Source organism: Podarcis erhardii, assembly GCF_964252035.2.
Source record: "Podarcis erhardii genome assembly, chromosome: 17".
In the NCBI taxonomy this organism is placed as follows: domain Eukaryota; kingdom Metazoa; phylum Chordata; class Lepidosauria; order Squamata; family Lacertidae; genus Podarcis; species Podarcis erhardii.
Genome location: NC_138515.1, coordinates 3,096,880 through 3,122,679, shown reverse-complemented (window position 1 = coordinate 3,122,679; position 25,800 = coordinate 3,096,880). Strand labels below are relative to the sequence as shown.

Sequence of the window (25,800 nt, the reverse complement as noted above, 5' to 3'; positions counted from 1 at the left end):
TTTGCTTGCAGCCTGCTCAGTACTTCCCGGACGTCCCGTACATGCTGCTCCTCGTTCTCTGAGTACACCAACACGTCATCTAAGAATGCTACGCAATTCTTGTAAAGCAAAGGTCCCAGGACGTGGTTCATGAATGATTGGAAACAGGCGGAGCCTGCCTGTAGACCGAAGGGCATAACGAGATACTCAAAAGCCCCCAAAGGGGTGAACATGGTGGTTTTCCATTCATCTCCCTTCCTCATCCGTATCAGGTTATACGCCCCCCTCAGGTCCAGTTTGGTAAAAATCTTTCCCTTCCTCAGCCGGGTCAAAATGTCATCAATTCTGGGCATGGGGAAAGCCACGGGTTCTGACACGGCATTCACGGCCCTGTAATCCACTACCAACCTGGGTTTATCCATGTCTTTTTTATCCCCAAGGAATACTGGACTACCCCCTACCGCTCTTGACTCCCTGATGAAACCTCGCTTGAGGTTCTTGTCAATGAACTCCCTCAACTCCTGCATCTCCCTATCGGACATGGCGTACAGCTTGCCCACTGGCAACTGGGCTCCAGGGAGTAGGTTGATTTGACAGTCAAAGGGTCTATGCGGGGGCAGTTTATCTGCTTCTCTTTCGCTGAAGACGTTACCCAGGTCGGCGTATTGTCGTGGCACCTTCCCTTTATCTGTTACTTCCATCCCTGCTAGAGTGGCCTTGGCTCCTCCCTGAGGCTCCCCCTCCTTGCAGTGTTCTAGGCAATGTGCTGACCCAAAGGAAACTACCCGCTGGTGACATCCCACTAGCGGATCATGCAGCGCTAGCCAGCTCATTCCCAAAATGATGGGAGCTCCTCCCAGGGTGGCCACATTAAACGCTATCACTTCCGTGTGTCTTGCCACCTTCATTATCATTGGGACAGTCTGTTGGTTAACTTCTCCCCCCAACAGCTCCCTCCCATCAATCGTGGTCACCTGCAAAGGGTTGCTTAAAGGAATAGTCTGTATCTGGTGTTCCGCTGCAAACTCCTTACTCATAAAATTACAGGAGCTGCCTGAGTCCAATAGCGCTTTTATCTTTAGTGGGTGTCCGTTTGGCAGCTCTAGCAACACCTCTACGACAAGCGCTGGTCTTGGGGGTTCCGGCGTGGGCACATTCACTGCTCTTTGGCCTGGCTGCTGTGCCCCGATGCTGGCAGCCAGGCGTTGGCTTTTACCTGCTCCTTAACCCCCTCCTCCTCACTCCCAACAGCTCCCGCCATCCCTTGCCATCCCTTTCTTTGCGGGCAGACTCTGGCAAAGTGACCTGGCTGTTGGCAGAGGAAACATTTCTTGGCGCTCTTTCCCTCCTTCTTCCGCCCTTCATTGGTGTTTGAAACTCTGCGCGCACGCGCTGTTCCAATTTCCATCGGCTCTACTGGCGGGGAATGCTGCTCTGGAATCTCTGGAATGCGGAAATCACTCCAACGTTCCCCTTTCCCTTCCCGCTTCTCCAAAGCTCTCGCCTCCTGGCGGGCTCCTATGGCCAGCGCGGATTTGGTCAGCTGGTCCATAGACTCCGCCCTGGGCGCCCGGGAAAGTTCGTCCTTCACCGCCGAGGATAGCCCTTCTTCAAACAGCATTTGTATCGGGTCCGCCGACAGGTCCCACCCCAATTTATGGATCAACATGGTGAACTCAGTCCAGTACTCACGGACGGATCGGTTCCCCTGTTTACACGCCATTAACTGTCTGTGCACCACTCCCTGCTCAATCTCGCTGGAAAACATCAGGTCCATGGCGCGAAAAAACTTTCTCGAGTCCTTTAGGGTGTCATTATTCGCTGCCATCAGGGGCCTCACCCAGTCTTTCGCCCCTCCCTCGAGATGCCCAATGACAAACGCCACCCTCGATTCCTCATCGGGAAAGTCATCAAACTGCAGATTGAGGGCGTATTGCATCTCTGTCCTAAAGGCTTGATAATTTCTGGGATCACCCCCAAACTTCTGCACCAATCCTGGCACCTTCCTTGCAAGTGGGGTGGTCTTTCCCTTATCTGCATCCTGAGCCCGCCTCTCCTCGAGCCTCGCCGTTTGCAGCGCTAGCTGGAGTTCCAACACCCTGTACCTTTCTTCCAGGCTTGGACCCGCTCCAGCTCCTCCTGCGTCTCCGGCTCCGGTTGGGTTGCTCATGATGCCTCTCCTTGCACAAGCGGCTTTCAGGGACTGTCGGATTGCTGTGATGGGATGATGAGCAGCTTGTGCGCAAAAGCTTAGTCCCTCAGAGCTTGGGTCTGGTTATCAAAGCTCTGTCTATAGCGGAGCCCCTTAAACATGACTCCCTCAATCGCTGGTAGAATCCGACAGTGGGCGTTTGCGGAATCTCTTCCAACATAAAAGCTCCTTAACGGAAACGCGTCTTCGGGATTCTCGGCGCGACAGTTTCCGGCGAGGAGTGGGTGTACCTATAGGAGGTCCTGAAACTTCTCCACTGTTTTCGCTGGAAGTCTCCCTGAGCCATCCCTCCGACTCACTTTCCCTTGGAACTCCCTCTCTCCCCCTGCCGGTTCCCTCCTCCGCTGCCGAGTCTCTCCTAGCCTCCGTGAGCCCTTCCACCACCTGCCTTTCCGTTGGCAGTTCCCTGACACCTTCCTTGGCGGCTCCTCTGGCTTTTGAGTCTTTCGCAGGCACTGCTCACCTTACAAACATACCTCCCCAGTTATGAGGCCTAGAACCTTAGTTTTCTTTAAAAAAAAAAATACATATATGCAAGACTCTCAGGAAGCTGAATTCTCTTCCCAACCTGCACTTCTTTCGAATCATGGCATACACATCCCCCCCCCCCCATTCCTTCCTCCCATCTCCTTCTGGCATCTCTTCCGCTGCTGTTTAACCCAGACGGAAGGCTGTCTGGGGATGTTGTTTGGCAATTACCGAGTTGTCTCCTGATTTCTTCCAGGAGTTACCCTCCCTCCAAGGCATTGATGTAGCCCCAAAATGCCTTCTGCCTGAAAGTGCCTCCATGGCGTCAGGTTAGGCAGAGGTAACCGGGGAGGCGGGAAATCCCTGAAGGTGGGGAAGGGGGAACCTAGAGCCTTCCCGATGTTGCTGAGACTCCCATCAGCTCAGCCAGTGTGACTAATACTTGGGGAGGATGGGAATGTTATAGGCCAACCGCGTTTGGAAGTTTACCATCCTAGTCTTGGTCGTCGCTTGTCCACAGCCTCCTAAATAGCCCAAGACAGGAAAAACTGGGTCCTGTCTCCATTTTGCTTCCCCACCCATAGCAGAACAAGCTGCTGCCTGTGTTGCGGTCAAGTGTGTTTGTGTTTGTTGCCTGCAAAGCATTGATCCTAACCTCCAACCTTCTTCCACAGATGGCAGAAAATCTTCAAGTCCCGCTTGGTGAAGATAGTGTTGGCCTATGGGAATACCTTCTTTGTTGTGCTCATAGTCATCCTGGTCCTGTTGTTTCTTGGTGAGTGGACGGAAGCCCGTGTGCTTGGGGCGGGTGTTCTCGCCTCACCCTCTCATGGGAGCGTTTGCTTCTCTGCCTGTGCCTGCCAGGTGCTGGCCAGGTCCCCAGGGCCTTGGGCCACTTCTTCCTCCTGTGCTCTCTGAGCTGCTCATAGCCCAGCGCTGTGACAGAAAGGGGACAGGAACGTGGCTGTGGTTCAGGGCCTTTCTCCACACCCGCTCAACTTTATCTTGGCCAGTGATTCAGGAGAACCATCATCTCCCTCCATGTAGCTGCAGTAGGGCTTTGCCCAGAGTGCTGTGCTGGGTTTGGCTGTGAAGGATTGAGGTTCAAATCTTGCCCAGCCATGAATTTTCTTGGGGTCTTCCTCACAGGGTGGCTGTGAAATCTAAAAGGCAACCAGAAGCATTTCTGTGCTCTGGAAAATCCTAGAAGAGTAAGAGTTGAAGATAAATCAGAGGGGGAAAGCTGGTGTCAAAATATTGGGGGTTGCGGGTGCGAAAGTGGTGGAGATGACAGACCTCTGCTTTATAGGTACCCGTATTTTTCGTTCTATAACACGCTCCCAACCATAACACGCACATAGTTTTTAGAGGAGGAAAAAAAAATTCTATTTTTTTAAAAATATTTATTAAAATTTTCCAATTTTATACACAAAGAAAAACAGTTAACAAAACAAAAAGCAAAAATACACATTTAAAGACAAAACAAAACAAATATAATTCCCAATTCTTATTTTCATTACCTTATATCCCGAACCGGGATATAAGGCAAAAAAAAAATATTCTAAACGAAACAGTGGATGTATGATTTTTGTGGTTCATGCTATGGCCACAGACATGTGATCTGACGGTGAGTTTGGGGTAGCCCAATGCAAAAATCCTGAGGATCCATGTGGATCTGTGCTTTGTAACCACGTTTTTGCAACATTGCAGCCCCAGGCAACAGTGGGTGCGTGAAACCCAGCCAGATGGGCAGGGTACAAATAATAATAATAATAATAATAATAATAATAATAATAATAATAATAATAAAATATATCACCAGCAGTTGGGCTAGGATGCCAAATATCTTTTGTGTGGGTTATGGCAATGTATTCTATTCAGGTGGGTGGGTGGGCGATAGAGACCCTGGAAGCCTTGTGAAATGAGGCTGCTCTTTTGACCCCTACCTCCACTACACCAGTTCCACATAAAGCAAACCAATTTGTTTTAAGTCCCTTGCATCAGGACATTTCAGGAAACAGCCTCCTTCATGTGATATTTGTCTGCCTTTTGAGGTCCTCAGCAGATGCCCTGCTCTGCCACTGTTAGAGATGCAGTCTACCCTCTACATGGGGCAGAGCCTTCTGGGTGGTTTCTCCCAGATTATGGAACTCCATGCCCTGAAGGGCTCACTTGGCCCCCTCTCCCTGCTAGCATTTCGACACTTGGCCCTGCCTTTATGTAGTGCCTTTGTGGACAAGCTCTCCCCTGAATTGTGTGTGTGTGTCACTCCTGGTCCAGTTTTATGGTGCAGAATTCTATATTTTTAAAAGATAAGGTTGCCGGCACTTTGAAGGCCTTTGAGATGGAGAAACGGCTTAGAAATAAATTGGATCAGAAGTTGGGCACATTCTTACCTCCCCCTCCATTAAGATAGATTCTGTGGCTGGGTTGTTGTCTTAGAGATGCTCAATTTCCCCTAAAGCAAGGATGGTCAACATGGCGCCCTTCAGCTGTCCCTGAACTACAACTCCCATCATCCCTGACCGTTGGTCATGCTGGCTGAGGCTGTTAGGCATTGTAGTACGCCAGCACCTGGAGGGCACCATGTTCTTTGTCACTGCCTCTAAAGTCACCTGTGGTGATGGCCCAGAATCCAGCATTCTAGCCAGCAGCACATGCCCAGTGACAGGTAGGCTGTTCCCTGTGAAACATTCCTGGCTGTTCTTCAGCAGGTTTCTCTGCTTCTGGCTCCTTTGGCAAGAGAGACTCTGCAGCACAAGTGTTAAAGTGGCACATGCAAGCTGCAGTTCATGCAGAGATGGAGCTTGCAAGGTATGCAAAAAGTTGGCTTCTGCTGCCCTCTGGAGTTTTCAGTAGGACAGTGAGGGTGAGAAGTGCATTTTTCCATACAAACCCCTTTCATGCACTCAGAATTGTAGAGTTGGAAGGAAACCCTGAGGGTCATCTAGTCCAATGTAGGAATCTCCACTGAAGCATTCGTTTTATGAGTGAGTAGAGCGCCATCCCATCAGTTTGTCGGGGCTCCCTATGGATGGAGCTGATGGACTTGTGTGCTGTATTCCACACAAATGCAGAAACTTATTATAGAACCAAAATGAGACTTAGGGAATGAATTCAACATAGAGCCAAGCGGATCGCTCTGTCGGCTCACTCATTTCTGCTTTCCTGATGAAATGAGCTGCCTTCTCCACCTGCCTGCTGTCCCAGTGGTTCTCCTGACCCCCAGAGCCAACTGAGGGGGCAAGCCCCATTGCGCTAGCAGAAGAAGTTGTTGCACAGGCTTTTTTTCTTTTCTTTTGAAGAGGCTTTCTTGTAATAATGGTCAAGGGCAGGGATAGGGCACTTTTTCCTCCTGGGGGCCACAAAATGGGCATGGCCAGAGGCAAAAAAATGGGTGGGACCCCAGACATTACTCACTTGCATATAGCAGGCTCCATTCAAGTCATGTAAAATCCAGAGATTCCCATGCAGACCTCTCTGGTCTCAGTTCCAGTCAGGCAAAAGTCCTCAAGGAGACAGTGGGGCAGGTGCTAGTGTGGGCTGTGTCCTGGAGAGAGTCATGTGGGCCAGATAGAGAGGTCTTGGGGGTAGATGGGTGTGCACTTGGCCTCTGGGCCTTGGGATCCCCTACCTGGCCTAGGAGGAGAAGAAATTCAGTGCTTTAGTTCTCAGTCACTTCAAACTTTAGTTACCTTTATCCTGCTAACCCCATATATTCTTGAAACCTGACTATCATATTTGACCCAGACTGGATGATATGTTTGCCATGTGACTTGAGCTTGATTTTCCTTCTGGAAATATCAGCTGTGGGGGTTTGACTTTGGGTAGGATTTGTGGGGTGAGGGAATTGTCCCTTCTCTCCACACATTTCCCCCCTCAAAATTGCCTCCCAAGCTGCTTGTGGTAAATCACACCTTTAGGGGCAATAAGCAGAAGAGTGGGTTTCTAGTGAAAAAAAGGCTGTGGAGTAGGTCACCACCACACACACACACACGCCGGTCCATGCACTGTGATCCCCATCTGAATTGCACCCCAGCAATTTCTGTTGCTAAAAGAAAACGAAGCCTGGGCAGCACAATCATGTGACCAACTTATCGCCTGGTATTGGAAGTCCGCTGCTTTTAGAATACTTGGCGAGGCTGAATATGTGAGGAAATAGTTTCACCTTTAGCACAGTCAGTGAGGAGTCAAAACTTGATTTTGCAATCATGCATTGCCATGACTTAGGCTGTCAAAATGGCTTGTAATGTTAACACCCAAATAGCATTCGTACTGTCTCAGAATGGAACAGAATGAAGGAGGGGGGGGGGGACATTGTCTTACATCTACACAGACCTTTCAGCTAACATTGGCTTAATTCTCAAGCATGAGAAGCAGGGCCCTTTAGTACCTCTGTTTCTTTGATGCTCATGGCAGCCATTTTGTGCTGGCACCCACAGCACTTTGGTATAGATCCTAGAACCGGCACCTCATTATCATTATTCTTTTAAACAAAAAAAGCCCTGAAATATATGACAATGGAGTGGAACTGACAGATTTCTCTCAGGAGAGAATTTAACTTGGGCGCCATGCTGAATATATCCTATTCCTGGTGACAGCTGATCTTGCCTCAGATGATCATGATTACATGAAGTAATGTCTCATGTGTCAATCTTAATTAATGTGGTGGGTGGCGAGTATAGGAGAAAGAGCTCATTAAGTGGCTTCCTAGATCAAGGCCACTGAGGGCTTTAAAGATTATAAGCCGACACCCTAAGCTGGGCCTGAAAACAAGCTGGCAGCTAACGGCATTCTCCTCAGAGACTGGGCTGGGGAGCATGTGACCCCCCCCCAAGTAGTTGTTGAACTACAGCTCTTATCATCTCCAATCATTGGCCATGTTGGCTGGGGCTGATGGGAGCTGGAGTCCATAAATAGCTAGAGAGCCACAGGTCCCCAGCCCTGCTCTGAATGGTGAGATATGTTCCTGGAGGTTAGTTCTAGATAGAAATTATGCTACTATATTCTGGACCAGTGGAAATTACCCAGAGGCTCCTCATGGTAGGAGGGTAGCAAAGTGTTGCATTGTGTGGGGGCAGCTGAAAAGCTTGTTTATGTTCCCATCAGTCTAAGACCTGCTTTGGGGACCCTACGTTGGTCAGTGGGACAAGCATTCTCCCTTCCCCAAGCTGGCGTGACCAAAGCCCACCTCCATTTTATACTTCTGTCCGGAAGACGTGCTGTTGTGGCATGATGGCTTTTGGTGGAGTCTTGTCAAAGACTGCAGCTGGATTCATGGATTCATGGCAGTGGGCTGGGCTTGGGACGAAAGCTCCAGAAACCAACCGGAACTTAAGTTCAAACAAGGCTTGCAAATAAATTGTCAGTCTGTGGAGCTCTGACTCGTGTATAAATTTGTGACTTTCAGATGCCATTCGTGAGATCCGGAAATACGACGATGTGACGGAGAAAGTGAACCTGCAGACTAACCCTGGGGCTGTGGAGCATTATCACATGAAGCTCTTCCGAGCCCAGCGGAACCTCTACATTGCTGGCTTCTCGCTGCTGATGTCCTTGTGAGTACCTCAGGGGCACTGCTGAGGCCAGATCAGGTGGCGGGCAAGCTGCCTGGCCGGCCAGACTCATCACCCCTGACTATTAGCCATGCTGCCTGGAGCCTGATGGAAACTGGAGTCTTAACAGCATCTAGAGGGCCACCGTTTCCCAATCCCTGGGCCAGATGCTTGGGAATCTGGGTAAGGCTTGGATACTAGGTTTGAATTCAGGAGGCACTGGAAATAAGGCATTGAGGGGAGCATCAGCTGCAGCCAGATTGCATCACCCTTAGCACCCACTCCTTGCCAGTAAGAACCAAATTATTTACTTTGTGGCCCTTGACATAGTTCTTGCACATAGTAGCAAAGAGTTCTCTTGGGAGTATCCCTCTCCCCCTTTCAAGGGTGGCCTCCATATACCGTATTTTTCGCACCATAGGACGCACCGGACAATAGGACACACCTTGTTTTAGAGGGGGGAGAACAAGAAAAAAAATTCTCCCCCTCTCTGCCCAGCGCCCCTTCAGCGAAGCGGCAGGAGGCGCTGCGCAGAGAGGGGGAGAATTTCCCCCCTCTTCTTTTCCCGCTCTAAAACAAGGCGGCTACCTTGGAAGCCTGGAGAGCGAGAGGGGTCGGTGTGCACCGACCCCTCTCGCTCTCCAGGCTTCAGGTTCCTTTCGACCTGCTCTTTGGGGTTGGCGGGGGGAAGCCCACCACCAGCCCCCAAAGAGCAGGTCAGGGAGCAGCGGAAAGGCGCAGCGGAGAGGCTGCTGCCATAGTCGGGCGTCACCTCTCCAGCTGGGAGAGGGTCGCGGGGCTATGGCTCCTGCAGGGCTCCCCACGCTGCGGATGTCTGCCCGGCGTGAGGGGCGCTCTGTTTCAGGGCGCCGCTTGCTCTGGGCGGCAGGCTGCTATCCGCGGCGGGGGGAGCCCTGTGGGGAACTCCTGCAGGGCTCCCCACGCTGCGGATGTCTGCCCGGCGCGAGGGGCGCTCTCCTTCAGAGCGCCCCTCGCGCTGGGCGGCAGGCTGCTATCCGCAGCGTGGGGAACTCCCGCAGGGCTGCCTAGGCTGCGGGTGTGTTCCCGAAGCGCCAGGCGCTCTGATTTCAGTGCGCCCGGCGCTCCGGGAAACAGACTGCTATCCTCTATAGAGGCTCCTTCCATAGCCGCGTGTCACTTCTCCAGCCTGGAGAGGGTAGCGGAGCTATGGCGTCTTCGCTCCATAGGACGCACACACGTTTCCCCTTCATTTTTGAAGGGGAAAAAGTGCGTCCTATAGAGCGAAAAATACGGTATTCTCCTTTGCAGAGAAAAGCTTCTAGGCAGGCTTTGACATCTCCCCTTAATGACGCTTTGCCTGGTTCTCTTGCACCGTAGGTGGTGGCTGCAGAGCTGCATAAAAGGTAAAGGGACCCCTGACCATTAGGTCCAGTCGTGACCGACTCTGGGGTTGCGGCGCTCATCTTGCTTTATTGGCCGAGGGAGCCGGCGTACAGCTTCCGGGTCATGTGGCCAGCATGACTAAGCCGCTTCTGGTGAACCAGAGCAGTGCACGGAAACACCGTTTACCTTCCCGCCGGAGTGGTACCTATTTATCTACTTGCACTTTGATGTGCTTTCAAACTGCTAGGTTGGCAGGAGCAGGGACCGAGCAATGGGAGCTCACCCCGTCACGGGGATTCGAACCACCGACCTTCTGATCGGCAAGTCCTAGGCTCTGTGGTTTAACCCACAGCACCACCCGAGAGGATGGCAAAGCTAGAGGTGGAGTCCTCTGGCCCATGGGCCAAACATGGCTAGCCAGGCCTGCCCACTTGGCCTACAAGGCCTTTTTGTGAATCCAGGCCCACCGCCCCACATACATGATAGCAGGTGTGGGACAGGTAAGGGTGGGGTTTCAAAGGAACAACCAGGAGCTTAAAGTGGATTCCTGACTGTTCTTTTGCTGGAGCAAGGGATACTCCCAGTCATGGCATCAAATGATGGGCAGTAGGAACGCACCTTGCTTAAGGTGGGCATGTGGTTTCTATTCAGTGGAAGCTGCTTCTCCCTTTTTACAACTGCTCTCCTGTGCTTCTTTCAGCCTACAGAACATGGAAGGCACAGGGCTGGCAATGCCTCCTGCGCTGTGACGCCAAGTTTGGGAACCCTGCACAATGAATTTGGAGGGGTGGCCAATCATCTGGTGTTGTCTGCCTCAGAGCTGTAGCTATAGGAGGCGGGGGCTAGCCAGGGTTTTTGCTCAGGTGAAGCCTCCAGAGGGGCACCACTGAGGCTCCCAGGCTCTCTCTCTCTCTCTCTCTCTCTCTCTCTCTCTCTCTCTGTGTGTGTGTGTGTGTGTGTGTATGTATATGCAAATGTGCATTGGGGGATTGGGTACCCAACTGAGTCTTTGACCCAAGTGAAATAAAGCCTAGTTTCGCCTCTGGGATGGATTGCACCACTCACCTGTCAAGGTTGGCCCACACGGTGGACGAAAAAGTCTCCCCACCCTTGCATAAGCAATGCAATTAACCTTCTGCAGTGTTGTTCACAACAACTGTGAGATGTGCAGATTGGCAGGCAAAGCAATACTAAAAATTACTCCCTGAAGATAGATTTGAAAACCACTGCTGTACAAAAGGAGGCAGGGTTTTCATCACGTTTCCCTGCTCTCCCTTCTGGAAGCTTTGACAACGAGCGTGATGTCAGCTGCAGAGGGCCTTGCCTCTTCTCCCTGCTCCCATTTGCGTTGCTCTGTTTAGGTCAGGGCTGCAGAACAGCATCTAGAGCTGGCATCCCCAAACTCGGCCCTCCAGCTGTTTTGGGACTACAACTCCCATCATCCCTGACCACTGGTCCTGTTAGCTAGGGATGACGGGAGTTGTAGTCCCAAAACAGCTAGAGGGGCCACATTGGTTTCCTGTTCCTGGTTTAAAACAACAACAACAACAACAACATTTTTTATTTATACCCCGCCTTCCCCAGCCAAGGCCGGGCTCAGGGCGGCTAACAAGCAATAATAAAAACAAGTTGAATGAATACAACTTAAAAACAAGATTAAAATACAACATTAAAATATTGAAATATTAAAATGTAGCCTCATCGCAGGAGGAGAAAGGAAAAGAAAAATTAAAGAGGGGGAGGGGATCAAGTTGATCCCAAGCCAAAGGCCAGGCGGAACAACTCTGTCTTACAGGCCCTGCGGAAAGCAGATCCCGCAGGGCCGTGGTCTTATGAGACAGAGCGTTCCACCAGGCCGGAGCCAGTGCTGAAAAGGCCCTGGCTCTGGTTGAGGCTAATCTGACTTCCTTAGGGCCCGGGACCACTAGGGTGTTGCTATTTATGGACCTTGAGGCTCTCCGTGGGGCATACCGGGAGAGGTGGTCCCGGAGGTACGAGGGTCCTAGGCCGTTTAGAGTCTCATTGGGTGCTATCTCTCTGTTTCTTTTCTCTCTCCTGTCTGTCTAGGTGGCTTCCATCCCATCAAAAGCTTATGCTGTAAAAAACCTGTTTATCTTCAGAGCAGGACTCCTGTTTTCAGCATCAGTCTGGCACAGCAGCCTAGCTCTTTGGGAAGGCCTCTTGGAGGAGGCAGGGTGTCAAAATTTCTATACAGCAACACGATCTGCAAGAACTATGTCAAGGGCCTTGCTGACAATTTGGCCTTACTGGCAAGCAGTGGGTGCTCAGGGTGATGCAATCTGGCTGCGACTGATGCAACTGCTCATCTCAGTGCCTTATTCCCAGTGCCTTCTGTATTCCCGCTTACTATCCAAGACTTGCCGAGATTCCTAAGATTCCGTCTGGATGCTGTTGGACTCCAGTTTCCACAGATAGTTCTTTTTTTTATTATGTATTTTGTGTTTTCATTACGTAATTTTATGCTGTGAACTGCCTTGAGATCTTCAGATGAAGGGCAGTATACAAATAATAATAAATAATGGGACTATAAGTAGCTGGGCATGCACTGCTTGCTCCCTCTTGCCTCCACCTGACTGTGAGGACCAGGTGGGAGTTGACCAAAGACATCCTGTTTCTAACCCCTGTTGCATACAGTGGTGCCTCTGGATAAGAACTTACGGTAATTTGTTCCAGAGGTCTATTCTTAACTTGAAACTGTTCTTAACCTGCGGTACCGCTTTAGCTAATGGGGCCTCCTGCTGCTGCTGCCACTGCACAATTTCTGTTCTCATCCTGAAGCAAAGTTCTTAACCCGAGGTACTATTTCTGTGTTAGTGGAGTCTGTAACCTGAAGCGTATGTAACCCGAAGCATATGTAACCCGAGGTACCAGTGTAGTCTGTTTGCTGCTGTTTAGACTAGAGTCAAGTACAGTGGTACCTCGGGTTACAGATGCTTCAGGTTACAGACTCCGCTAACCCAGAAATAGTACCTCGGGTTAAGAACTTTGCTTCAGGATAAGAACAGAAATCGTGCTCCAGTGGCGCGGCAGCAGCAGGAGGCCCCATTAGCTAAAGTGGTGCTTCAAGTTAGGAACAGTTTCAGGTTAAGAACGGACCTCTGGAATGAATGAAGTACTTAACCCGAGGTACCACTGTAGTTGTAGAGGCTGAAGCAGCCTGCTGTGCTCTCTTTGGCCACAAGGTGGCAGGCGTGCATAATTTCTTACCTCTTACTGAAAATTCCTGAGGATGAGGACAGCAGCTGAGTCTACAAGCCAGTAGAGTGGACTCTTCAGAGTTGGGGATTAAGCCACAAAGTGATGCCCTAATGAGCACATGCCGGACGCTTTCTCTGGACAGAACCACCACTTCTGGGTACTTGGACTGTAGTGACGGCCAGGCAGCCCTTGGCCCTTCGTGCCAACTTTTTCTTTAGAAGCTTCTGAGATTAACAGTAAGAAGCCTAAAAGAGGTGAAATTCCAATTCCTAAAGTTATTCTCCTGCCCACATAATGGGTTTTTATGTTTGCTATTCATTTTACAACCTGTTGAGAGTCAGACCATTCGTCCATCTAGCCCAGCATTGTCTGCACAGGCTGGCAGAGGCTGTACAGGGTTCAGCCAGAGGGTGTTCCTAGCCTTACCTGGAGGTGCAGAGGACTGACCCTGGGACCTTCTGCATGCAGAGCAGACGCTCTACCACCGAGATGTGGCCCTTTCCCCCGTGGAGGAAGATGGCCTCATGCTGAGTTAGAGCAGCTGTCCATCTAGATCAGTGGTTCTCAACCTGTGGGTCTCCAGATGTTGTTGGACTACAACTCCCATCATCCCTGAGCTCAGGCCTTGCTAGCTAGGGGTGATGGGAGTTGTAGTTCAACAATCTGGGGACCCACAGGTTGAGAACTGCTGGTCTAGATATTGCCACACTGATTGGCAGCCACAGCCCCCAGGGGTTCAGGTGGGCGGGGGGCATTTCTAGCCCCACCTGGAGATGCCACTTGGAGATTGAACCTGGGGCCTCCTGCTTCACCCCTTCTCCATTGCCAGTGGTCCTTGCCATTGGCAGCAGCTGCTCACAGAGGCCGGCTGAACCAGGGCTCATGTCCTCCCTGGCACTGAGCAGGCTGCAGGGTCTCTGTTGTGTCCATTACGGTGCCTGTCCAGCCAGCTCTCTGGTTTGATGAGCAGCCGCTTTTGGCCGTACAGGACAGCTGGCGAAGGGTGTGAACAATGCCTGTGGGCCATAAATCAGCAGCCTGGGTGCAGAGTTGCATGCAAAGGGAATGTGCTTGACTGTGCAGCTGGGGCTGGAAGTAGGGATGGGGGGGGGCGAGCTGTCGGCTTCCATATCTTTGCTGTGTGTGAGTGTCTGGCCAGGAGGCAGGATGTTCTGGTCTTGTGAGCTCAGCCCTTGGCCTTCGGGCTGCAGCTTCTCAGCTCACTTTCCCTTTCATTGTTGCAAAATGCGCTTGTTGTCCGTGCTCAGAATGGCTATACAGAGGGAACTGGGAGTCCTGGGCCAGATCTCACTCCCATAACGCTTGTCCAAGGTGGCATTGCCCTTCCCTTGCCCTTGAAAGCATGTTGGCTTGCAGAAAGGTAAAAAGCCTGCCCTTCCCTCTCTTGTGTCCTCACTATCAAGAGAAGCTTTTTTAAAAACGGGATGGAGCATTTTCTCCAGGCGAGAGCTGCAAACCACCCTGCTCTGGGCTTCAGTTGGCATTGAAGCACTTGAAGGGACTGCCAGTGTTCTCTCGTTCCGCTTTGTGGCCTTGCGTTGGCAGCTCTTACTGCCAGAGGAATCTGTGCCGAGGGCCATCTCTGCCTTGCGCTGGGTTTATTGCCACCTCACTCCCTTCTCTGACCGACATTTCGGTCTGTGGCCTCTAACAGACGGTGGTCACCTGGGGGTGGCAAAAGCCTGTTTGACATCTGGCCAAGGCTGAGCTTTGTGGGCGGCACTCTTGGCCTGTGTCCATCCATTCCCTTGTCGTGATCGATCTGCTTGGTGGCTCCTGGATGGGGCAGCCTTCCTTCCCCTGGGCCAATCCAAGCTGCCGGAAGGGCTTGCGTAAGCCTTGCAATGTAGCGCCTTGCAATGACTCTGGGGGCTGGCTCAGCATGGTTCCCTGTACATTAGTCTGCCTCCTGTGGTGCCAGTCTGGTGTAGTGGCTAAGAGTGGTAGACTCGTAATCTGGGGAACCGGGTTTGAGTCTCCGCTCCTCCACATGCAGCTGCTGGGTGACCTTGGGCCAGTCACACTTCTCTGAAGTCTCTCAGCCTCACTCACCTCACAGAGTGTTGGTTGTGGGGGAGGAAGGGAAAGGAGAATGTTAGCCGCTTTGAGACTCCTTAGGGTAGTGATAAAGCGGGATATCAAATCCAAACTCTTCTCTTCTCCTATGCTGAAAAGGAGCTGCTCCTTGAAAGGGCGATGTGCGGTGGCTTCTTTCAAGTCCAGGAAGCGTTGCTTCATTGTTCTCGCTCCTCTGGTGGGGTTGGGGCAAGAAGTGATAAGGCTAAGTTGGAGGGAAGCAGTGGTGATAGCAGGTGGAGGGTGGAGAAGAAGCTGTCTCTAAGCTGAGAGCCCTGGTGAGCAACAACCTCGTAAGAGAGGCCATATTTTGATATAAACAATTGCAGAAGGGCTGGCAGAATGGGTTCTCAGTGTGGAGCTGTGCCTGCATTGGCTGAGGCCACAACCACTTCCTGACTTGGGAGGCAGCAAAGGCTTTGGCCAAGCGCTCCACGGATCCTTCTGCCTTTTGCTCTCCTCTGTCTTGGTGTGGGAAGAGAACTCCTGTGCTGCAGAATCTCTGCTGGTCAGGGTACAGACGATAGTGGGCTTGATGGACCAATGTCCTGACTCTGTATAAGGCAGCTTCTTTTATCAAAGGTTTGCGGAACCTCGACATGAAGCAGGATTGGGGATCCTAAGTAGCTCTGTGGATAATGTTGGACTCCAGGTTGTGTCAGCCCCAGCCAGCACAGCCCGTGGCCACGGATGGTGGGAGATGGTGGTCCAGCAACACCCAGAAAGTCACAGGTCCCTATCCTTGAACTTTTGACACGAAGCACAGTCTTCTCTACTGCAGTTAAACCCATGATCCTGTTGATGGCAAGACCGGCCTTCCATTTTCTTACCAGTCTTCTCTGGTCAGAGACATTGTTAGACCTTGCTGTTCTGTTTTCCCCAAAGGGTATGCATGGCTCAGTCGTTTTATGACCGGAGGTGGGGGCTTCAGTGATCCAGCTGATAAAGCACTGCTGGGTTCAGATTCAAGTCCCACCTTGGGCAAGGCCTAGTTGTGTTCCTTGCTTGCTTTCCCCAGTATTCAGAGACAGCCTTGGTGGGTAAGGAAGCTACTGTCACTCCCAGTTTCCAGTACAAAATCCTCCTTTCCCAAGGCCATTGGGGAAGCCTGTGACGGACCTGGAAATTGAACCCGGTGCTTTATCAACTAGGTCACTCCAGTGCCCTTTACAGCAGACCCAGATCTAAAGACCTCTCTGTGTGTGTCTTAACTCTCTTGTTGACTTGGTTTGCGATGCCCTCTTTGAGCCACCTTCTGCCTCTGTCCTTGCAGTCTGCTGAGACGCCTGGTCACCCTCATCTCCCAGCACGCCACCGTCCTGGCTTCGAACGAAGCCTTCAAGAAGCAGGCAGAAGGAGCTAGCGATGCGGCCAAGAAGTACATGGAGGAGAACGACAAGCTAAAGAAGGTATGGTCTCCTGCCTGGGCCAGAGGCACGGGGGAAGCTGCCGTGGGGCACTTTTGACTTTAGCAGATTGCTGCAGTGTTGTTACAAATGTGAGTTTTGAGGCTCCCCTCAGTTTTAGCAGCGGATGGCCCTGCTGGATGCTAGTCCCTCTGCTCTTGAGGAAACACAGGTGCAGTGGCCCCTCTGGGCAGTAGTTTGCACACTTCCACGCATCCTCAGACTTCAGAGGTCTGATTTATGGGTGTATTGGCTGGTGTCTGTAATCCTATAAGGCTCTGAGACTGCCTGTCACACTATATACCCAGTCCCCTTTTATGGCAGTAACCTTACCCAAGGGGTTAATCGCCCACTGGTGCCTTGTTTTTTCAGGAATACTTGGTGGGTGACTTTGACCTACAAGATTGCTGCACTAGCAAATGCCAAGCATTCGAAGCAGCTGGCACTGCAACCCGCTCCCTCGATAGCCTGGTGTTGGTGAGAGGCTTGCTGGCACCTAAATATGGAGTATACCTCAAAATGGGTTCAAGATGGTGTTGGCTAACCCTCCGGTAGTCAAGGCACACTTTCTGAATTTACATGTGAGGCAGGCTTTGTTCCGTCCACCACATTTTTCTTCAGTGAAGGTGTGGGGAGGAAGATGTAGCCCACTGTGGCCTACCTGTGACCAGCAGGTGGTCTCCTGGGGCTTGGGGGCCCTTTCTTGGCACCAGGAGACATCTGGAATTGGACCTGGGACGTTCTGCATGCAGAGCAGGTGACCCCTCCAAGCCAGTGTGGTGTAGTGGTTAAGAGCGTTAGTCTCGTAATCTGGGGAACCGGGTTCATGTCTCCGCTCCTCCACATGCAGCTGCTGGGTGACCTTGGGCCAGTCACACTTTTTTGAAGTCTCTCAGCCCCCCTCACCTCACAGAGTGTTTGTTGTGGGGGAGGAAGGGAAAGGAGAATGTTAGCCGCTTTGAGACTCCTGAAGGGGAGTGAAAGGCGGGATATCAAATCCAAAACGCTGCTTCTGCATTTCCTGGAATTGCCTCCCTCCAGCGAGAGCGCAGAGGTGTTGTAGGCCAAACTCTTCTGGGCAGGGGTATAGCGCCATTTGCCAGAACCAGGGGTGGCGCAAATGCTCACCAGTGGGAGTGGAGCGCATTCGCCCAGCTCTTGCTGCTGAACGCTGCCAGGCAGGTGCTCATGCGCCGGGCAGGGTAGGGGCACAGAGGGTGCTCTTTGCCCTTGGCACTCCCACCCAGTCCTCACTGCTGGAGCCAGGCAGGGCGTGACAGAGATGCTGGTTTGCTCCCCTCCAAGATTGTGTGCCAGGGCCATGACCCGCCCCATCTCCTGGGTGGCAAGTAGCTTTGCTGATTTTTTGCCTTGAGAAGACTGGGATGATCTAATGAAGGAGCTAAGCTCCTCTGAAGCCTTACCTTCTGACCACTGGAAATCTTCTTGCTTGGTTCTTTTAAAAACAAACTCCCAAACCTTTCAGCATCATGCATGGTGCTTGTGACAATCTTGCAAAGGGAAACTATAACTGCGGCCCTCTGAACTGGTGCTGAACTACAGCCCCCATCATGCTTGACTGTGGGCCATGCTAGCTGAGGCTGATGGGAGTTTCCCCCCAGAAATACATGGAGTGCCAGGTTCTCCATCCCTGGTATAGGACATTGTGCTCTGCCAGGAGAAATATTACATGGTGGAGGTCACCAACTCAGCACCCACAAGCAAGGTGGCACCTGGAGAGGCTTTCACTGGTACCTTTGGGCAGGGGCTCCGGACTCTGAGCTTTCCTTTTTCTAAAGAAGCAAGTCTCTTGCCCTTCTAGACAGAGAAATGGGAAGCAAAATATGCAGGTACCCCTTCTAAGAAATTTCTGTGAAACAAGCTGGACTGACTGCTCCAACCATTTTAGCCAATGAGTTGTTTGGACACCAGGCTATAGTTATTCCTGTGGTCCTAAAAAGTTGCTGTTTTCCCCTCCTGTTCCGTGTTCTTTTTCTGCTTCAGACTTATTTTCAGGTCCTTGGAATTCCTGTAGTTGCCATTCCTTTTCCCCAGCAACCAGGATGCATTTTTCCTGTGGTCGGTTTTTATGAGATCAGGGTAGTCCCTAGAAATCATTTTCTGCAAATAATACTACACAGTGAGTGAGTGTGGGTGCATGCTATGGAATCCCTCCTCCCCACCGAAGGCAAAGGTTAGAACTTTGCAAACAGGCTGCGCCATCTCTCCTTCTGTGTGGGAGATAAGAATTCACTGCAGTACTATTGTGCACATGTGTACTGGGACGTAACACAGGAGGAAAGTGTAGTTTGGCTGGCCAGTCGCTGCACCTCTCAATGGCAAACTTTCATTGAGACCAGAAACCGTTGCTCTAGGGTGGCTGGGTGTTTTTGCAAGCTTTTGAATTGTAGAGTTCACTGTGCATTTATTTTTTTGAAAAACAAAACACTGTGTGTAAGCTGGCAGCAACGGAAAGGCACCCCGATGAAGCAGGGCGCTGTGTAGTCTTGCACTTAAATGATGAAAGCGGTAATAACCAGTCTGCACTAGTAATTTTGCACCCTTCTACTTGAGCACGGGTGCCTGAGGCCTCTTCACACCTGGCTCACCCTGAGGGAACAAATACAGTCATACCTTGGGTTGCGAACGCTGTGGGTTACGTCTTTTCAGGTTGCGACCCAGAAGTACCAGAAAGTGTTACTTCTGGGTTTCACCGCATGTGCACACATGCAAAATAACGTCATGTGCAGAAATGGTGAATCACGACTCGCACGTGCGCAGACGCGGGTTGCGTTCCTTTCAGGTTGCGAACGTGGCTCCGGAACGGATCCCGTTCACAACCAGAGGTACCACTGTAATGTCTGAAAAGTCTGTAAAACCCTGACACCTGAAATATTTTGTTTCCATCTGCTTCCCCCTCTCCCTTGCAAAAGGAAAAGGTACCTGGGAGCTTTTAAGTTCCCTAAACATAGGCTTGCTAAATAGTCCCACAATCTTTACAGCTACAAAGCCTTGAAACTTCTGAGAACCTCGGCTTTGCTTCATAAGAATCCTGAACTAGATCCCAGGTCTTCCCCACCCCCTCTTCACGTGGAGAGTGCGGCTGTGAAAGGCAAGCTCTGTCGCATGGCAAGTGTGTTGGAGTTTCTGGGAATTCATGGCAGCTGCAGCTTCTAATGCAGAATCCAGATTTCCTTAGAAAATAAAAAAAAGAGCAGGCTTCCTTCCACTGCATGATGGACAAAACAGGTGAAAGTGCCCCTGCATTCTCAAGTTTCAGCTTTGGAGGGTGGGGCTCCAACCTGGGGGCAGCTCCCTTTCATGCACATTCTTTCTTTCCCTTGCCAGCTTTTCTCCTCTGAGGCCCAGCCCTACTTTCTGTCCTCCCTAACCAATAAAACTAAGCATGGAAATTCATGGAATTTCCATTTGCAGCGGGGTGAGAGGCCTCACATTTGCCTGTGTACCAAAGAGCCTTCAAACCTTATGTGTTTTGAGCCACCACCCGCCATATGGGGCAGGCAAGCCCCACCACACTGGGTTGACATGAGGGCACTGCCTTAAATATGGCAATAATTTTTATGGAGTCAAATAAATAAGGACTGTGCATTAGCAAGACAACCTTGACCCTCTGGATAGCAGGGTGGTGGTTGAATGTATCGGCTTTGGTGTGTCTTCAATCTGCAGCCATAAACAGGATGCAAAGATAAAAATGCAAACCTTGCTCAAGGGCGGTGATTATGACTTGGGCTTCTGATAGTGCCCCAGTCCCTTGCGGCTGCTTTTTGGAGAGCTCTTCTCTCCCCCGTTCTCTGGCACTACAGACTGGCACAGCTAGAGATCGGCTTGGAATGGACTTTTCTATTCCATTTAAAGTCACCTCTCGTGAATTTTGCTTGGGGAGGTTCTGCATCACAGGATGGGGATGTGGCACCCCGGTTTGGGAGGAAATCCCCCCTTTTCTCATTCATTTTCATAGAACCTTAGAATTGTAGAGTTGGAGCACCCTTCAGTGAGCCAGGATGCGCATTGCAAAAAATTGGAAAAACCCACCAATAAAAGAATGGCAAATCAAATTTTGTGAACATACGTATTTGGCAAGATTCACAGCATTTTTAAGGGGACAATTAGACCAAAAATTAGTAAAAGAATGGGGTTGTGTTAAAGAATATATGAAAAAACATTGTTCTGGAGTAAGTACAGTGGTGCCTTGCAAGACGAAAATAATCCGTTCTGCGAGTCTCTTCATCTAGCGGTTTTTTCGTCTTGCGAAGCATCCCTATTAGCGGCTTAGTGGCTTAGAAAAAGGGGGGGGAGGGAAAAAACTCGCAAGATTCGCAAGACGTTTTCGTCTTGCGAAGCAAGCCCATAGGGAAATTCGTCTTGCGAAGCGCCTTGAAAAACGGAAAACCCTTTCGTCTAGCGGGTTTTTCGTCTTGCGAGGCATTCGTCTTGCGGGGCACCACTGTTATCTGTATGTAATGAATGAAGCTTTGCAGGGTTAAAGAAATTGAAAAATGGTGCAAGAGGTATAAAGATAGAGGGAATCTACACTAGACACAACAATACAGAATGATTAAAAACTATGAGGTCTCAGAACAAAGGAAGGAAGTCAATATGTGTAACGATTAATATGATGACACGGTTTTCTTTGTAGGTGTGATTTTTATTTTTGTTTTCTTTTTTTTATCTTTGTTTTTTGTTTCGCTTTACTTTCACCCCTGACCATTAGATATGCTGACTGGGGCTGGTGGGAATCCCTTACAGGCTTCCTTTGGACTAGCTTAACAGCATGTGCAGGGGCCACAGGGAACCCACCCTAACCTAGAGGGAGGTGGGCAGATCACTTTCTTGAACGCTGGCCCTGTTGCAGTATGTCTTGGGAGGGGGGGGCCAAGAGGATCAATGCAGAAGCTTCTCTAAAAACTGGCTGTGTACACATGATTCCCTCCCCACCCCCCAAAAAAAGAATACTGGGAACTGTAGGTGCTGGGTGTTGGGAATTGTAGCTCTGTGAGGGAGTATGCCACAGTTCCCAGGACTCTGGGGGACGTCATGTGCTTTCAATGTGCAGTGTGTACTCAGCCCATATTCCTGGCTGCTTGAGGCCAGCCAAGTTGGAGGGAACTGTGTATTCTAAAGACAACGGGAACTGGTCAAACTTCTATTCTTGTTTGATTAAGGCAGTTTTATAAACAGCCCCTTCTTGGGTGTGGCAGGTCAGTCTCTTCAAGGTAACCAGGGAGGGAAGTTTTAACAAAAGATTCTGTGTCCTTCATTTTGGCCACCAATTACTTGGTACACGTTGATGTGTGAACTCAAAGGCTGATACCAACAAATTCAATGACATAAGCTTCCATTGATTTCAGTGGGTTACTCTGAGCATGATTGAGGTTGGACATCGCCTATAGCAGGCATGGCCAACTCCTAAGAGACTAAACAAAATAAAAAAATTCCTTCCAGTAGCACCTTAAAGACCAACTAAGTTAGTTCTTGGTATGAGCTTTCGTGTGCATGCACACTTCTTATCAATTCAGATAAGAAGTGTGCATGCACACGAAAGCTCATACCAAGAACTAACTTAGTTGGTCTTTAAGGTGCTACTGGAAGGAATTTTTTTATTTTGTTTTGACTATGGCAGACCAACACGGCTACCTATCTGTAACTGATCCTAAGAGACTGTGATCTACTCATAATGTTAAAGACTACCCCCATTTTTTTTTTGGGGTGGTGCACGTCAAAAGTTGATGAGCTTTTTTTAGGAAGGGAAGAGGGGGGCTGTTTTGGGGGGTGCAGAGCAAAAATAAAATGTTGAGCTTTTTTTAGAGGAGCAAAACTTTTTGAACTTTGGGGGGGGGGGGAGCCAGTGATCTACAGCAGACGTGCAGTGATCTACCATTGAAGGATTTCTACTTTTTCAGATTGTCACAGGAGAGCTGGAATAATGTGTTGTAGCTGGTGGGAAGCAAATACACAGCCTTTGAAGTTGGTTGACGGAATAGTGTCATCCTGCAAAACACAGGCATGAGCAGATGCACACTTTCTACATCTCCATATAACGGCTGCAGAACACGAGGGAGGATATTTTTAGGTTGCCATTTTGAAAGCAGTTTGAATTTAAGAATCCATGCATGTTGTAACTTCTGTGAAAGGAGATTCAGTGGCCCTTGAAGTGGCAATGGAGCAGTTGTATGTGCGACACAGTTGAATATTTGTGTATTTTGAATCTCTTTCTCTGTGTGTGCGTATATATATATAGAGAGAGAGAGAGAGAGAGAAAGAGATGTGGTATACAACATGAGAATAAAATAACAAAATGTCCATGAAAGCATAAACGCAGATAAAACACCAGTCAACCCTGATTTGTTAAAAAAGAGAATTCATATTACAAAGATCTGGCTTGAAATGGTATGGTTTTCAAAAGACCTCTGGGCTAGTTCCTGCGAAACATCTACTGGCAGGGAGTTCCACAGGGCAGCACCTGCGTCCCTTTTACTTGAGCAGTGGAGAGAAGCAAGGGGTTTCCAGAAATGGAGGGCACAGGATATAAACACACTTGAGGGCATTAAGAATAGCCTTGCTGGATCCGGCTACCCAGGAGGGCTCTGTTTTTCTTTTTTTCTTTTCTTTTTTTAAAATGATATTTTATTAAATTTCCATAATAAAAAGATTATAAAACAATAAATGGGAAAAACACAAGAAAAATACAAAACCATAAAAATACAAAGATACAAAAATACAAACACTTAACATAGAGAAAAAAGAGAACACTCTTTTCAAATTCATATCCTTCATAACCTTATTTTCTTGACTTCCACCCGCTTTCCTTTCTTGTATTCCTCTTCAAACTTAATTTAGCAAATTCATTTATATTAGTTTTATCCTTTAAAAGTTCCTTCAAATATTATATTATTCAAATTTTCATCCAATATCTATCCCTTCTTTCATATTATTTATCTTAGTTACTTGAACCTCTTCTTTTCATTTCAGTGTCCTCAACATTCAAAGATTTTACAATATTTTTGTAAATAGTTTTTAAACTTCTTCCAATCTTCTTCCACCTGCTCTTCTCCTTGATCTCGTATTCTGCCAGTCATTTCTGCCATTTCCATGTAGTCCATTACTTGCATCTGCCATTCTTCCAAGGTGGGTAGATCTTGTGTCTTCCAGTGCTTTGCAACAAGAATTCTTGCTGCTGCTGTGGCATACAAAAAGAAAGTTCTATCCTTCTTTGGCACCAATTGGCCGACCATGCCCAGGAGAAAGGCCTCTGGTTTCTTCAGGAAAGTATATTTAAATACCTTTTTCATTTCATTATATATCATCTCCCAGAAAGCCTTGATCCTTGGGCATCGTTTTTCTTTTTTTAATTGCTGTTTTTTTTACCTTTGTCATTTCAAACTGATATTAATGCTGTAATCTTAGTTTTAGATTTTGATTTATGTGGAAATTGTTTTCCATTTGGTTGTGTATTTTTTTGATGTGGTTTATTTATGACTTTTGTAATTATGTAAATCTTGACATGTTGTAAGCCGCCTTGAGCATTGTTTTTAATTGTGGAAAGGTGGCATACAAATGAGCATTTTGATGATCTCACAACCAGATGCTTTTTGGAAGTCCAAAGGCAGGACCGGGCACAGCAGCAGTCTCTCCAGACGCCTGGCTCACTGCCTCTGTTGGTGGAGGCAGAACGTAGACATTGTGGCTTTGATAGGCTCCATTCTCCATGAACTTGCCTTTTAAAACCACCCAGGTTGGTGGCTGTCAATGTGGTAGCAGATTCCACAGTTTTAACTGTTCTGTGTGAAGAAGCGCTTCATTCTGGTCTGTGCTGATTTTCCACCCAGCTTCAGTTGCTGTCGTGTCGTGTGCCACAGGCTTGGGCATCTCTGCTCTGAAGGTCTTGTATAACATTCTTTCTATACATAGCATTGCTAATGTCAGGCTGTCGCTTTTGTGCCTGTCATGCCAGTGCTTGCAATCACAACTGCTTCTTCTCATATAAGACGAACCATGATTGGAGAAGGCTTGTGCAACTCCCCCCTCCCAGTGGAGGCTCAGTTTGAGGATGAAAGATTCTCCTCCTCACACCCCCATGCCTTGTCTTTTCAGCAGCCATTTCTCTCTTCCAAAATCTCAGGTTTCTCTTTGCCTAGGAAAATGTCCCCTTTTCTGTCCTGGGCTTATCCAGCTCCCTTTGAGCTGCCCAGAAGCAACGACCATTGTTTTATACACTCGCGGTTGGCATTTCCAGGGGTGTGTAGGCAGTATGCCTATTGTTTGACTGGTTATTATGGGATACTTTCCTTCAGGGATTTTTTCCAAAGTAAGAAATGTTAGGAGAACGACAGGATTCAGGGTGGCTTTTCATATGCATCAAAAAAGGGAGAAAGTGATAGGATGGAAATGAGGTGGCTGGGAAGTTTGTGGAACATGGCAGGCGAGTCCCTCAGCTAATCCAACCACATGCTGTGCACGAGAGGCAGCTGTCTCCCTGCTCCTTGGAGGCAAAAGGATTTTGGTGGGAGCTGCTGCCTGGCAATAGAAAAGGGTGAGAGCCTAAATCATCCTAGTTGAAAAACTTTCGTAAGCCACTTCTTGAGAGCACCTCCGGGCTATAAAGCAAGATACAGGTATTTCAAATGGGGCATTTTATTGTGTAAAAATGAAATTGCCCAGAGTCCTCCAATAGGTAGACCCCAGGTCAAATCTTGCTTCATCCATGAGCTTCCTGGTTGGTCTTGGGCAGGCCTCACTATTAAGCTTCCCCATTCTCATATGAGGATTGTTTGTGCAGTGGTGTAGCATGGGTTGCCAGTGCCTGGGGCCACGCACAGGGGTGGATGGGAAGGAGGAAAAACAGATGCATGTGCATTCAACTGCCTAACGGCATCATGCCACCCAGGAGATCACAGAGAGATGTAGAGTCATTCCATTATCTGGAGAGGTCACTTCCTGAGTCGCATGGAAAAGCTGTTTTCAGTGGAGCCTAGTGGTGGAAGCATGCAGCTGTAATGAGGCAGCATCTGGTGTTCAAATTTTGTGCCTGGGGTGTCTGCCCTTGTGGACCCCCCCCCAATGCTAAACCACTGCATCTGTGTTTGCAAACTTGATGCCTCTGCATACTTGATGACTTGGTTGCTAAGCCATGCATTAGTGCAGCAGGAAGGGCCCAGTCCTTGACCTTCAAAGCACTAGGACAGGGATTTTGCCCCTTGCCCAAGGTTCAGTCTCAGAGTAGGAGAGGGGTAGGGGCATCGTCACTATAGTTCTCCTCCTCTTGGGAAGCCCAGCATCAAATGGGTACCAGTTTCTGCGAGGTTTTTAGTCCTCAGGTTGGAAGGAAACATGGAGACTTGTCATGCTCAGCAGATGTGTATTTGCCATGCCAAGGGAAATTGTAGACCGCTGAATGTCATGCTGACCATCCCTTTAGAGCAGAAGTTTTCAACCTTTCTGTGTTTTTTTAAATAGATTTTTATTAAAATTTTAAAGGTTA

At 49.3% G+C, this 25,800-nt stretch overlaps 1 protein-coding gene across 1 annotated transcript in view; it reads left to right on the top strand.

Annotated features, from left to right (window-relative positions):
- The window catches only part of BCAP31 (B cell receptor associated protein 31), a 43,754-nt gene that overhangs the window by 7,329 nt on the left and 10,625 nt on the right, over window positions 1-25,800 (top strand). Inside the window, exons 3-5 of the mRNA XM_081844566.1 lie at window positions 3,334-3,434; window positions 8,070-8,217; window positions 16,169-16,304. Coding sequence (XP_081700692.1) covers window positions 3,334-3,434; window positions 8,070-8,217; window positions 16,169-16,304 — 385 coding nt within the window. The remainder of the gene's footprint in view (window positions 1-3,333; window positions 3,435-8,069; window positions 8,218-16,168; window positions 16,305-25,800) is intronic.